Genomic DNA, 15,973 nt, shown 5'->3' with positions numbered 1-15,973 from the left:
CAGCAGAGACTGATTTTCCCTCTGAATTTCTTTTTATGGTGCCATTTAAGTAATTGTTCAAAGCCTCAAGAGGTAAAATTATCCAATAATTCACAAAAAAAATCAAAGATTAGAGAAAAGTCCAAATATATGAACAGATTTGTGTAAAGGAACAATGTTTTTGGGAAATGCTGTACTGAATTAGCCAACAGTATATAAAGTAGTTAAAAGCAGCTACATCTTGACCTGTTACAACAGTAAAATGCTGCATATGCATTAATACATCGGTATTATCAATAATGTTATATATAACAATAAAATGCTAACGGGGAATTTTTCATCAGAACGAGTACTTTTACTTTGACACTTCACAGTACACATTTGACTGATAATACTTTTTGTAAGACTGTACTTTTATTTTAAGATTTTGACTGCAGAACCTTTATCTGTAATGAGTACTTTTATTTGAGTAAACGATTTTGATACTCCTTTCACCACTGTATGATGTAACGTTTTTCTTTGTAAATGTTATGTCAGTGTAAAGAGGGCTCTGTAGACAGGGTGGAGGTCGATGTGGAAATACTAAATTCCTCTGTATTTAGGAATTTCTTGGCCTCAATTTCAAATAAATTCTGTCTAAAATACTCAATCTGCCTATAAAATAACTACCATGTCTTTTTTTTTTAAATTGTGGAATGTGAACTGCCCCAAGGACATCTCAGTGTCCTTGAATCTATAGAGATCCAGTTTTGATGACACTCTGTATGCAATACATCAGGACCAGCAGGTAGAAATCACCAACTTGCCAGATCAGCCTGACACTGGCAATATATTGAATTGAAGGATAGATTTAAAACCCAACATAACCTATCCTTTAACCATGGGTGTGACATGGGTAGACATTCTTCCTGCTTTTGGAAGATTTAAGCATCTTTAGTGCAACAAAGAAAGTCTTTTGGGCATTTCCAGACAAAATTTCAAAGTGATAAGTGCTGCCAGTTTACAGATAAATGAACCAAAGTAAACTTCACATTTATTAGATCTCCTTAACTGTTTCAAGTTCATTGTACAATTCCAGTAAGATAGAAATATGCCAAAGTGGCACTGAGTGTAGACCCATTAAAACTCACAGATTTTAGAGAGTCCAGAGTTGTAACTGTTGTATTCGACTACAATATCAGTGATTAAACAGTCATGTAGCAAATATTTGATTTCAATCCTTAAAAACATGTCAGATCTCAAAAGCTGACACGACATAAGACTGCATCAAAGTGTTGCTCTGTATCATGTAGCACAGAACTGTGTATAAAAATAACATGTTCCAGGATTACTTCTTTAAGTGAAATAATGAAGCTATTATATTTTTACAAATACTTGAGGTAAAATGAATGATGACAGTGACACATGCTACCACATTTGTGTAAACATCTAGACAAATAATAGTCTAGAATGTACGGACCTCATCAGTAAACATTCAATAAATTAAATATAACTGACCTCCACTGAAGGCAATGTATGCCGTGAGCAGCTACTACTTCATCTCAACAAAACCTCACATCCTCATGTCCATACTCTCTTCAGCATACAGCTGTGATAAAGCAGTTTTACACATCCCTACATGAAACTGCTTTTATGAATCAGTGGAAGAACTAAAATATTAGCTTATGACAAACAATTATGATCTACTGTCTTTGTTCTGCTGAATATGAGGAAAAAATCCAAGTATGGGTGGTAAAAGTGCCTGATTGAGGAATTAAAGTGATTTAATGACCTACACCCACCCTGAGTGACTACAACAACCAAATTAGTCTGTGTTCGACAGTGGTTTTGTTTGGTCAAACTGGAGTTATAATAATGTGCAGTATTCTGTATACAGAGCCTTCATAACTGCAAGAACACAGTCCGCCATGTCAGGTCACATGACAGGACATCGACAGTTGGCTCATTTCAGGAAGATACATCAGTCCATTTTCTCTGCAATCCGTCCCATTTTGGTGCGTATGTTGCGTACGAGGAAGTACCCAACAGTGGCGATGGCCATTATCACCTCGGCTACCCAGAAAGCAACGTCCCAGCTGTACTGTTTGGCAATAGTGCTGAAGGGAAGTCCTGCCATAAAAGCCCCCACTGTAACAAAACAAGGCTGGATTACTCATATGAATGTGTCAATGTTGAATATGTTGTTATGAATACTTCATAAAGCAATATTGTTATTTTTGTTGGTCATGTGAACTTGCAGCGTACCGTTAGCCATCAGAGCTACAACAGCATGAGAGGTTCCACAAAAATTTGAGGGAGCACTTTCACTGGCTATCACCCCAAACAAGGCAATTGGTCCGTAAGAGGAAAATCCAAACATGGCACCGAGGAAGAGGATCCAAATCTGTGAGTGACAAGAAAATGTGAAACTGTGTTCTACAGAGATTTTAAAAAAATATCCCTATTTCATCCACATCTAAAGAACTGTTAGGAATACCTCTTTTTCTGACACGCCAAGGAGGACAGAGACAGGATGGATGACTTGGACCCAAAGAGGAGCCTCCTGAGCAAAGAAAAAAACCAACTTAATGATATTTCCAGTGCTGGCAAAGTGAAGTCTCATCACAGTGATGACAGTAATATTTTATTGGAATTACCTTTGGGATTTCCGGTGTGATGGTGACTCTGAACAGGTACATTGACACACACATACCAGCCATCATGACAATGAGCAGGCCATGGCGAGGGTTGCCGTGGGTGCCCAAGCCTTGCTGTAGGAAGTCAAAGAGGACGTTTATGACACTGAAGACACTGATAGATAATACCAGTCAATAATTAATTGTTTCCTGTTACTCACCCGAGCTACAGCTCTGTCAGAGAGGAAACCTGCTGCGAGGCTGCCTGCGAAACCACCCACCTCCAAGGCACTCATGTAGGTACTGCCTGCAAGCAACACAGCTGATGTCAGCACCCTTAACCAGTAAGGTTATACAAAAACCACTAAGAAACAATGGACAGTAAGTTAGTATACGTACCCATGAGAGCAGTCTGGCCTTTCTCCTGCATGAGGAACAGCTGTCCCCAGTCAGTGGCTGCCGTCTTCACCCCGAACACCACCAAGTAGCCCAGAGACAGCACCCACAGGAAAGGGGAGAGGAGGAACTCACTCAGGGTGCTCTCACCGTTGCCTGATAAAGTACGAGTGCAGTGGTACAGGCTCAAATTAACAAGAGATTAGCAATGTATCTATACACATGCAGTATACAGTAAGTACAGAATTATGTACAGATTATTAAATGATTTTATTACTTATTCCACATAGCATGCCTGTCACATGGTATCTGATTGGTGATACTGTATAAATGACAGTTCTAAGACTGTTCAAAACTTCCAAAAACTCCACTAATAGTCCTGCCTTCCGCACTGCCATCTTCTGGTGACAGTAAGCAAAGATCTGGGGTGGTCTGGGTGGTCCTAAATTCCATGAGAAGCACTGAATTTTAGGAATACTGAATATTATCCTTGAAAGCTGTGACTGAGACGTAATTGCTGTTAAAATGTTGAGTGATTGTCTCTCTGGCTGCAGTTACAAACAGAGTTTGTAGATGGTTATTGAAATCCTCCAAAATGTGTCACCCCAGGAACAAGGAAATGATTGTGAAGATTATATGAACACATCTATGTTATAAAAAAGATGATGTCATTATTATATAATACGCCTCATGACACTGTTGGGAAAACAACCTTCAAGTAAATGGAATTCATATAAAACAACTGCAACCACATGTTTGACGTAATATGTGGTTGCAGTATGGTATGTGGTTGCAAAATGTAGCCCTTTTAACAGTCTTTCTTGGAGACACATTAAAAAGGCTGGAAAAAACACATTTGACATGTATTATAGCAATGTCCTTTCTAAATAGCAGAGATAATCCAGTGCAAACAGAAAAATACTGAAGAATTGTTACTGATGAGGTCCTGGAGCACTGCTCTGCCTGCAGGATGCATGTGTCTGGATGTGGGTGGATACATCATTGATGTTGGGTTGGAAATGAATGGCCTCCTCTTCCTGATCTGGATAATTATCTCAACATGCATCATGATAGAAGGTTTGGGGTTAAAGTGGTGACTGTGTGGGTAGTTATAGTCATCACACTGAGGTGGTTAAGTAGTGATCATAGTGGTTCTTTGGGAAACACACCTTAAGTCCAGTCTACTCCTGTCTAAATATTACTTTTTCCTGCAGTTGTTTGATATGCTTACACACTGCAAGATAAGCCCGCATGCTACTGGCTCTGTCCCAGTACACACACATGTGGTCTTGAGCACTTGAGTGCAAGTTCATGTGCTGCCAGGTCGTAAACTAATGTTTCCCATGTCTGAACAATGCCAAAGCACGGGGCACTTTCCCAAATACTGCTTCGGAGTGGTATTCTGAGCCAAGTGTATCCCACAGTTCCCCTGTCTACTGTGCAACACCAGTCTAGTTGTTAGCAGTAATGTGCCTATGAGCTGGCTTTACAGCTGACAGTAACCAACAGATATGAAGAAGCTGAACTTGATTTCATGCTGGAATCAGCTGGGATATTATTATTTAGGTCCAAACATTAAACTGTTATGGCAGAACTTCCACACATGAATTTAACTCAACAGGAAAATCTATTCTTCTTGATGAAACTGATACGAATAATATCATGTATATTGTAAAAATAGGCATCAATATCATTTTGGGTTTTTTTTAATCTTTTTTATTTGTATTTTGTTAGATTTTTAAAAACAAGTTCCTTCCCTAAGAATCTTATCAGACAAAAAAAACATTAAAAATAATATTGTTCAATGTTCTTCATGTATAATATAGTAAGCCAACCTGCTTCTAGATTACTACTTATTTACTGGTGGAAGTATTAGTAATCATTTGTGGAAGTTTCAACAAACAAAGCACCTGAGCTAAATTAAGCATTATTTGCACGAGCCACAGTTGGCATCATTAATCAAGGGTCTCCCAGTGAGCTCTGATAAACCTCCACATGCTTGCAGTCTTAACAGGCACTTGAGCATTGGTGGTAATTACTGGAAATACATCATATGCTACTCACAAATACCACAAGTGTGGGTATTGGGGCAGACCACTGTTGGGGTGTTATAACTAAAAAGAAGCTAACTTGGTTGGAACCACAGTACCATGTTACTGATATGCTCTGAGGTAATCACCTTTCTATAGAGGAAGTGGCCCCTCTACCCGCTGTAATCCTACCCAGCAACCCCTTTCTTTACTCACCTCCCTTAGCCCCCTTCTTGGCTGCTGCCTCGATGCTGGGCAGGCCCACATCTTTGGGCTCATTCTTTATAAACACCAGACAAACGAACGAGAAGGCGGCACAGAAAATGCCTGACATGGTCAGGATAGTCCTCCAGTCGTAGTAGTGCAGGAGCACTGTTATCAGGATTGGACCCAGACTCCCAGCCAGGTTCATACTGCAGGACAGTACAGACCACCATGTTCCAAATTGGGAGGGTTCAAACCACTAATGGAAAAGAGACACAGGGGACAAAACAAGCAGAGAATAGTCATTTCCAAAATCCTACAATGCAGGCAGAGTTAAAATAACACAGACATATTTTCCCTTCATGTGCAAGTTTACAACTATCTCATGTTGTACATACTGTTTTTTTTACTTTTCATGCTCCACTTTCCTGAAGCAATCTACAGGTCCTGCTGCAAGCATGCTGATGGACATCATTTTTATGTTTTTTTAGATTTAGGTTTATTAGGACCAGAACAGACTAGGATAGAACCTAGATAGAAACTAGGATAGTCCTGGACGTTTCCATTGGTGTCCCTGGTGTCCTCACAGTTCATCAACTACAAATTAGTGAAATGCTTTTAGGGAGTACTTCAGATAAAGAGATACTGCCTAAAAAAAAAAGGAGTTATTGACCACGAGTAGCTTTCTCGAGAAATGTTTGTATTTGTGGGTCCCTGTTTTGTTTGTTCTCATGCATGGAAAAGAGTATGCACATACACGCAAGTGAAGCCATACACACTCCTGCCGATGGTTTCATACCATTCCTCTGATCTATAGGTAGCAGTAATGCACCAAGACACACAGCAATGCACTAGCAAAGGAAAGGAAGAAGACGGATGTTAACTAATAAACATGGATGTTAACAATAAAGGCTTCAAGCTTTTCCGAAAAAAAAAACCTCTTTGCAAATGTTTCATGAGGAGTAAATGCACAAAAAACGTTTGTTAGAACTCAATGAATTTTGGTGAGTAACACTGAATGTAAGAAGACATTTTGGTGAAAAGTCCACAGGGCACCTTTAATTATCATAAAAGTGTTTTAAGGCAAGGACAAAATTACAGAAACATTACCTAATAAGCAACAAACCTGTGCATTTACAGCCCTTTATTTTTCATAAGCATTCGGATTCTTCTCTTATTTTACTGCTTCTGCAGTAATGGCGTCAGAGCCGACACGCCCTTATGATGTAATATGAAGGCGGCCATAAACATTCCACACAGCATACCCAGCAGAGCAACAGAGTAACCAGTAACTTGAGAATCCACTGGGCGAACACTTAAAACAGCCCACAGGCTTATTTAACATTGTGTTGATCCACAGTGTGTGGATGTTAACTCAGCAGTGGAACAGCAGCTGCAGCACTGGAGCAAACTGGGTAAGACTTTTAAAGGTAGAGTCAGTCATTCTGGAGAAAGATGGTTGATATTTGAACTAAACACCCAAACAAATACAGCCCTCCCTTCGTGCTCCTTCAGAGGCTCCAACCCCCAAATTCATAAACACGCATTACCAAGGCAACAACCAAAAGAGGAATATGGCGGAATCCAGAGTGATGCGTCAGCTGTAGAGTCACCTCTGTTCCTCTCACACTTTATGACACGTGGAAAAAAAAAAAAATTAATCTCATGTGAGCACAACAGTCCGTCCACACTCTCCGCCTCTCTGCGGCCTCGCCACTTCTCACTGGACCTGCGTTCAGCGTCTTTGTCCACAGAAGCAGCCGACTGTCGGTGAGCTGAGAGGACAGCGGCCGGACAAACTGCCTTCACCAGGCTGACTGACAGCAGACATATAATAAAACAAAATAGTTTGCATGTCGGCTCCATGGGAAGAAATCAACAGTGACTTATTTATCGATTCATTGATGCGGTTAATGTTGAAAACACATATACAGCGGGATATTTGTGTGATTTAAACAGCTGCCTGCTCAGATTACGCTTTTCTTAACATGACGGAAACAGACCCAGAGCATGAAAAACTGTGAGGGTCTCTGATTCAGTGTGAATTGATAGATTTAAGAAAATGAAAGTGCATCAGTTCCATGAGAAAACACTTTCTCTGTGCACTGGCCCTGGTCTCTCTCTCTCCAGTCCATCATGTCCTCACATAGACAGCTGCTTGATGACTTCCCTCCTGTCCTGTGCACGAGCACAAACGCCCCTGTTACTGATTGGCCAGAGTAGTGTTGTCTGGCTCGCTCCGAGTCACTGTGTTTACATGACCATTTACAGAGTGGTCATTTACAGAGTCAGTGCTGTGTATGGACACCGGATTTTTTTATCAGCACATACACAGAATGGACAGCTAGCGGACCGTGAGTGGATATTTGCTGAATTTGACAAAAAGTATATTGGATTAGAATCGCTGACTATACCTTTACGGATTGTTCCTCTCACTGGAGAAGGAAAACACCTTTGGTCAAGATGTTCTTTCTTCTTTTTCTTCTACTGAGGATCTTCTATAAATAAATTCTCCTGTAATCTGATCCCCTCCAGTACGCTGAACACATGCCAAAGCCTATTTATTCCCCACCTTTTGAACACTGCTACTTTTTTAGGCAGCTTCTTACAAGCCTCAAGATGTCTCTCAGCATAGAATAGCAGGGTGCATTAAAGTTTGCTCTAAGAGTATTTACTTTAAAGTCCACCAATTCACTGCACTAATCCCAATGATCCCAAAATGATTTAATTTAATTTAAAGCAATTCCAAACACTACGTGTGAATGAGACCTACAGATTATAAAGTAATCCTTTCATTTCTCAAACCACTAACCCTGTGAACCGTCTCAGACAGCTGACACAGACTGACATCTCCTAAAACCAGACAGTGCTACCTCTGGCACAAAGGTCAGCACTGTTTGACAGCACGGAACAAGAATCCTCAAACACTTCCAACAACCAGAGTGAAAACACACACAATAGCTCTGGCAGCAAGTGGCTTCCACTCTGGGGTTACACCCTTTGACTCATTGCCCAGAATAATCACAGGCATCATGGGCGGCCTGAGTGTGGAGACTGGGACTTCCCTTGGCTCTGAACATTACAGTTACACTGAATTAGCAATCTGTGTTGCATGAGATGGCAGACAGGATGGTATTACCTTGCGCAGGACCTTCCCACACGGGGGCCAGCCACAGCCTTGTCCCAGGCCGTTGATGAACCAGAGCAGTGAGAACATGGGTACGGTGGAGGACCAGGAGAAGGCTACGTTGATGCCCCCCACCAAGAGGAGGCCGATAGAGAAAAGCCAGCGGGCGCTGATCTGATCTGACAGCACACCGCTGATGAACTTACTGATGGCATAGGCCATGGTCTGGCTGCTGGTGATCAGACCTGCAGAGACACCATGAGGGTTAATATTAAATGAATGTACAGAGCTGGGCTGCAGTTTTGTATACATGAAGGTGATATAAGTTGCATGGCAACTAAGATTCAAGTCAGTTCCTCTACATGTGTCAAGGTTGCTCTTGGTAGTACAAGGTAGTAGACTGCTCCACTATGACCTATGATGACACTCATGACTTGATATCATTATCAACAATATATAAAGACAACAGAGGTAGTGGGGAGTCATCTTTTTAGTAGCCGCACTTGCAACAAGGCTTTAAGGATGGTAATGCTAGATGGTTGGGCTGTGTGCCAGTCAGTTGATCAGTCAGTCTACCAGTCTGGAGCAGACTGAAATTTCTCAACAACTGTTGGATGGATTGCCATGGAATTTTGGTGCAGACATTCATGGTCCCATCACAATGAATTGTAAGTATTCTGATGATCCCCTGACTTAATCGCACATTACCATCAGGTCAATGTTTAATTTGTCCAATACTGTAAATAAATAACTGCAAAATGCATTCCCATCAGCCTCAGCTGTGCTTATTAATAAATATTAGCATACCAACATGCTACACTAAGATGGTGACCGCAGTAACGATTATACCTGCTAAACATCACCATGTTAGCGTTGTGATTGTGAGCATGTTAACATACTGACCTTAGCATTTAGATATTTTCTGGTGCTGTTTAATGGTGGATTGCACCCAATGTTATCTTCAGTACCACCCTGTATTGTTTGTCATTGTTTCTCTTGTGCTACTTGCAAGTTATCCATTGAGGTCAAGTGTGGTATTGGAAAATCTCTGTCACAGGCATAGGGATAAGCCTAAACAAAAATGTTACATAGCAAAGTATGGTATTAATCATTAGCACAATGCAGGCGCAATCAGAAGGTGGGACGAAGGTGAGGCTGACAATGCAGCACTTCAAAGAATAAAACTATTTTTAATGAATAAACTTGAATGTTCTGGAAGTAGTTCCATCACTTCAGTATTTGTTCTCCAAAGTGCATGCTAATACCTTTGCACTGTACGTTTGGCAAGCTAATAAGCCAGATTTAGGCATTATGGCACAATGGTTTTGGCAAATAATACACTAATTACAGACAAACAAGACAAAAAAATGAATGCTATGTCTTACCCAGGTCATCTTTGTCCAGTTTAATCTCCTCCATCACAGAGGGCATGACGAAGGAGAAGGTCTTCCTGTTGAAGAAGTACAGCGAGTAGCCGCTGAACATGCAAAAGAAGATGACCATGCGGTAGTAGCCATAACCCGTGGCCCCCATGATTGCACTTGATCAAACAAAAAACTAAGAATCAAAAACTTCAAGGATGAAGAGGAAAAACAATAATTATTTCTCCAAAGCCTTCTCTTCAGTGTAGTGACATCTAGTTGTAACCAATCAAGTTGAGTGCAGTGCTGTTATCAGTGGCTTTTGTTGGACAGCTCTCAGTAAAAAGTCGACGCTATCAGCTGGTCGTTTGCACTGGGACAATGGAGGTATGAAAACAAGATGCAGCATCGGCTGGGTAGCACTGATTAAATGTTTTCCATGTGAGAAAACTCTCTTGACAGCACTCTTCTTGCAGGCTAGTATCGCCGTCTATCTGTGAGGCTGCTGCTTGTAGGAGCGAGGACAGAGGACTGGCCTGAAAATAAAAACAACATAACAAATATGATTTAAGACAGAAGCGATTTCTGGTTATTCTAGAAATGCAGATAATATAGCTCTTTTTGATATGGACACTCAGCTTTAATGAGTTTCATGGACACATAATAATCATTTAAAGGGGACCTAGTATGATCATTTCCAGCTCTATATTTTTATTCTGGGACTCCACTAGCGTAGCTTTGCATGATTTACAGTTCAAAAAACTCCTTAACCAAGAAGCGAATTAGCAGAGCTTTGTTAGCGGCGCTAAAAGCCGGTCAGGAATAGTACAAGAAGAAACAGCCACAGTGACGATGATGTTTGATGAAGAGCTGCAGATGACCAGCACATCTCCCAAAGATTAACTACTTATTTTACTTTGCTGTGCTATGTCATGGAGTCATAGCTCAGTGTGACTACCCCCAAAACAATGGAAAAATACAATAATGTTAGCGGAATGGAGGAGTGAACTCACACGCTGTGCGTGGAGCAGCTGACCATATAAAGAAATCCATTGCAAGCTAATGTCAGCTCGGGCTGAAAGAAGAATAAAACCTTGGAAACCGAGCGTTCAGAGCAGTCTGAAGCCGGTGCTTTTTACTCACAGGGATTACTTCTACATACGTTTACCTCATTATTTGACACTTTGGCCACATTTAATATGAACATTCAACATTGTAAGATTATATATATGACTGAAAACAAGGAAAAGCATAATAGGTCCCCTTTAACATCACATTTAATCACAACCAACAGATCCTTTATAGACTTGTTATAAAAAATAAACTTAAGTTATTTGAAGCTGCCTTTCTGCAAATACAGATTTTTTTGTCATGCTGGTGGTTGTGATTCTGTGTGGTGGTCAGCTGACCCAGTCCTTCTACGTGTTCAGGTGCAGGTTCAGGTGCAGGTTCAGGATGAAGTGACATCCTGGACCTGCAGCTCAACTTGTTCTGTGTTTCATTTGTGTAGCAGGTTGTCATATAAATATCACAGTTGTTCCTTTAACTGGCTTCGGCATCTTGTTTGTCACAGTCAGCAACCCTGAAAATATCAGGTGTCGTACACACGGAACTTTTAACTTAGAGGGCTGACCTGGTTGTGGCCATTTTTAACAAAGTTAAGAGGGCCTTAATGAGCGGTAAGAATCCCCTCTAGTCCTGCCAGGACTACAGTTTTACACTGTTTCGGCTTTTACACTTAAATGGCAGCCTATATGTTGTCTTTGTAACCATTTCTGGTGGAGGAATACGGCGTAAAAAGCGTATACAAACATAACAAATGATAAACGGATACACTCACGAAAACCAAACATTCCTGATAACATTGATACAGAATATCCTCAGAGTTACTCGTGGCGAACTGATTTGTGGGGCGGTCCGAGCATTTCAATGTCACTCGGCCTACATCTTATCAATGCCAACATGAAGCAACACGACACGTCGATGCTCGCGGCCATACGATACTGTACTTCACTGTATCGCTGCTACACAGAATGAGGAAATGCCTGTAAAGCTGGTTACCTTTCATTCGCGTCCCTCTTGGTGGTTCCCATCCATGCTAAATGACGCCGCGCGCTCACGTGTCTGCTGTGTCCTTGAGCGCGCCACCGCGACAGGCTCAGACGACGGGAGCGAGCCACCGTGACAAAAACTGATCCCCTCCACGGGCTATAGCTTCACATGCCGCACTGCGATTCATGAATGCATTTGATGTGAGGTCTTGAATCAAATGTTGGTAATCTGATAGCGATCAATCCTCATGCCGCCAGACTCCATTTAAAAATATGTGACTTTAAATTTGTGACACAGACAAGCCGGTATCTTTCACCATATAATATCGTCAACGAATCAGTTGAGGGTGCTGATGAATTCGGCATTCGTATCTCACGGTTTGTTGGCATATTTCAATAAAAATCTTAACATTTAGCACACTGCTCACTGCTGCCCTCTGTCGGTTGAGGGCTGTCACTGAAATAACTGCTGCTGGTTGTGCTCATGCAGGGTCAAATGGTGAGGGCCTGCAGGTTCTTCAAGGTGTGCATGTTAAGTGTAGCCTTGTAGAGCTTTTTCACAGCAGACATTTTGATTTAGCAGGAAAAAAACACAGGTGGAACTGAAAATGTTAAGGATTGCTCATTTCCAAGGAGGCCATACAGTTGAACCATCATACCATAGTCATTAATTGGGCAAAACTAAATGGGATTCAGCCATCATTAATGTTATTAATTGCATGTGCTCTTTGCTTTCTTTGATCATTTTTTGCCTATTTAAAATGACCCAATTGCCTGCCAACCTGCTCAACAGCTATGGGATTTGTGATTTGAATGTCTGCTGGTTTCAGTACAGTGTGCAGGTGTACTGTACTGAAAGTCTGCATATTTAATGTGCTGAACTGGAGAAAACCTCTCATTTTGTGGTTATGTAAATACTAGTCGAAGCAAATGTATAAGTTTGTTTTTTAAGTCAGATTCAGCAGTGAATCAGTGCAATAAGGTTATATGGTTCACTTTACTTATCATCGCCAGCTGGAACAATGCCGTATCAGATCATCTTCAAAGCCCACAATTCAAAGCTTATATCACTGCAAGAAAAGAGCCAACTCCTGTCTGCTGAGTGTTTGTAAGGCCTCACGTGTGGGACATCCTTGAATGCAACATCTGGGGCCTGTCTCACAAAGCAGGGTTAATTTAGTTAGATGGGTAACAGTGCTGAGGATAAACATAAAACCTCAACAAATCTGGCACTGAAAAATAACTTGAATCGTGAACTGAGAAAAAAAATCTTCAGGAAAAGAAAATACACTCATTCTTTTTTTTATTTAATGATCCAGAGTTCAGTCTCCGGTTCAAACACCGCTTTTCCTTTTTTTTCCTCTCCTCTTAACTATTAAGTATTTTCTTTTCTTCTCTCAGCATTAAAACTGTGGTGATGAATGAACCATTTCATCTAGTTTATTTCCTAAAATGTAGTTTATATAAATCCCTTTTTTTTTCAGACGCCTTCAAATGTGCAGTCTTCCCACTCTTCAAATTGACCTCTTCAAGTTGTATCAATCACAGTTTGCTCCAATTAAAAACTTTTATGTACAAATGTTTTCATACCAGAGTAAAATGATCCTAAACCCTCTCCTTTACTGATAACAACAAGGATCGCTCACCACTCACTGATTCAAAGATCTACATTGTGTCATCCAGCTTCTAGTGATCAATACTTGAAGCATCTCTAGTTAATATTGTAGTAAGAATTTAATCTTATTCCACAAATCAAAACTAGGGTGCAACTGACTAATGCATGCTGGGGGCCAACAGGCTTATTTCACAGCAGACATACTGACATGTCATAGCAGGAAGAGCACATGTGTTACTACTAACATTAACAATGGCTCGTTCTGTTCAACTGTCTCAGTCATTGACAGCCATTGTCATTTTGCATCATCACTGAGAGGTGTGGAGTCACTCACCGGAATGATAATTTTCACATTTATACAACCTGATGCAATGCATCATTGGATTGTTTTTCATTCCATTATGAGGATGTTTGATTCTATATTGTGCATAAATTTCACACTCCAGCTGTATTCCAAATCCATACTGCATACTAACACTAAGCAGGTTTTGAGCATGTGTGTGTATTCACCTTGGAAAAGTGACAAAATAAAGTTTACTCATAAAAAAGTCAGTGTACAGACTAACTTTTAAGTGCTGTTGACAGACGATGCTACACACACAGAAAACAAGTGAGCTACTCACAGCTGGAAAGAATTAAAACTAATTGATGTTGGTGAAATAGCTCCAGGAACATCCAAGAAAATCATTTTCTTGAATTTTTAGAAAAAACATTGTGCTGTGTCTTTGTTGAGTTTAATTGGCCGTGGCATTCTAACTTCACAGTTGCGAATGTATTGCATCATTTCTTCTTGGTATGAAAGAGTAAAATATGTAGCTTTCTTGTGTACTGACACGAGCAGTATATTATAAAGTATATATGAAGGGTAAATATAGTGAACTATATGGTGAATAGGGACTGATTCAGACAAAGTCCAGAACCTGAACCAAAGCAATGTCTTTAAGAAAGTTATTGAATTACTTGCTTCACTTTTGATTTGCTGCATTTCTCTAAGTGATGGCTGAGTCATTTTTTCCTTAATGTTTTCAATTTGGTCAACAAATAAAATTTTTAATGTTAATGCTGCCAGAGTATATTCATGCAACATGTCTCCCTGATCATGTGATATCAAATACAGAGTTCATGATCAATTTATTAATTGATATTAATATTTATTACCAATCTGAAAGGTCCTACACACCCATGGTGAACCCACACAGGTGTTTCCAATTCATGTGGATGATTAACGCGACCTCCCCTCGGGACTGTGTGGGTGTGTACAGACTGAGAGAGATGTTTGTTAGTCACATGGAGTTTAGTTATTTCAAGTCATTTCCAGAAAAACTCCACTTAACTGAGCTGAGGTCTAATAAGCTTCATTAAGTAAAAACACCAATGTTGGTATGCAGGGCCTTTCTGTCTGCTCTCAGTTTGTACTAGAAATACTTTTAGGTGAGAATACTGTTAATGAATGTTTTGTCTCTTCTGTAGTGATTTGTGTGAAGACACTTCTGGCCAACAGATGGAGCTAAAGTAATGTGTTATTTGCAGCTGCTGTATAAAGCAGTCATAGCTTGTCATGGATGCATCATCCAGGGAGAGAGAGATAACTTCAAATAAAGTCATTTAGAGTCATGGTTGCACTTGTTTGCGTCTTGTGTTTTTATTCCCTTTTTTTCACTCCTTTATGTTTTGGCTTGAGAATGAGGCTTTATGCCCTTCACAGCTGAGAGGTCTTGTGGTTTCAGTCACAAATCTTCTCAGCACACAGCTGACAGAGTCACTGATCAACCACTCTGTCAAACCCTCACAAATATGTTATTTGTCATTTTGTGGTATGTGACAGAATATGTGGTGGAATATTCAGGTCACCTTTGAAAGCCAGCTCTGCCAGTGAACCAGTTACAGAAGATGAAGGTGCGTCTAATTGTTTACACTGCAAATGAACAAAGCAATAAATGCACTGATTTGCTCAATTATTTCACACTCACAATTAAGAGTAATTTAATTGCTGGTTTTCAATCACCTTTTTTAAAAGAAATGCAACTAAGATTAAAAGAAAATTATCTCAGTTTCAGCAAAATTTGTATTCTGATTATCATTAAAACTGCAGAACTGTTATTTGTGGTGAAAAACCATCACATTCATTAATCCTGACGGACTGAAAACACAATACTGCATCTAAATGTTGCATTTAAATGTAAATATCATCAAACCTCCAGGCATCTCTTATGGATTTGACCATCCCTCTCTCCAATATATATACACACATTTTATTCACTCATGATATTTTTGCAGCTGGAGTCTCCACTGGTTGCCTGGCAACCTGAGGGGGTCTACAAGATACATAACTCCCTGTAAAACCATAACTTCAGCTGAACAAACGATTCCTGTCATTCAGTGTATGTAATATCATATTCCCTGAAAATGTCCAGTCCTGCATATTAGCTACATCTATCTCACCAAGTGCTGCTCTGATGACCTTTTAGAACAGCATTAAATACTTTTTTGGAAGGAGTTTTATCAGATACTAGCTCTCAGTTTTCTTTATAACAAAATTGTGGATTCATGAATGTGCTTCATTGGCTTCCAAACCAAACCTGGTCTGCTGGATTA

The 15,973-nt window shown here is 40.2% G+C and overlaps 1 protein-coding gene across 1 annotated transcript; it reads right to left on the bottom strand.

The window, feature by feature from the left end:
* Positions 1-1,000: 1,000 nt before the first annotated feature.
* On the bottom strand, positions 1,001-12,132 carry LOC121910296 (glucose-6-phosphate exchanger SLC37A4-like). The gene is made up of 10 exons (XM_042431448.1): positions 11,774-12,132; positions 9,737-10,248; positions 8,364-8,596; positions 5,237-5,483; positions 2,994-3,146; positions 2,816-2,901; positions 2,616-2,729; positions 2,456-2,521; positions 2,224-2,362; positions 1,001-2,106 (listed from the first exon to the last, which is right to left on the bottom strand). Exons 2-10 carry the CDS (start codon positions 9,882-9,884, stop codon positions 1,940-1,942), a joined length of 1,353 nt encoding a protein of 450 aa, XP_042287382.1. The 5' UTR covers positions 9,885-10,248; positions 11,774-12,132; the 3' UTR covers positions 1,001-1,939.
* Positions 12,133-15,973: the final 3,841 nt, after the last annotated feature.

Source organism: Thunnus maccoyii, chromosome 13 (assembly GCF_910596095.1).
Source record: "Thunnus maccoyii chromosome 13, fThuMac1.1, whole genome shotgun sequence".
NCBI lineage: Eukaryota > Metazoa > Chordata > Actinopteri > Scombriformes > Scombridae > Thunnus > Thunnus maccoyii.
Note: the sequence above shows the minus strand (reverse complement) of the source record. Positions and strands in the feature narration are given on the sequence as shown.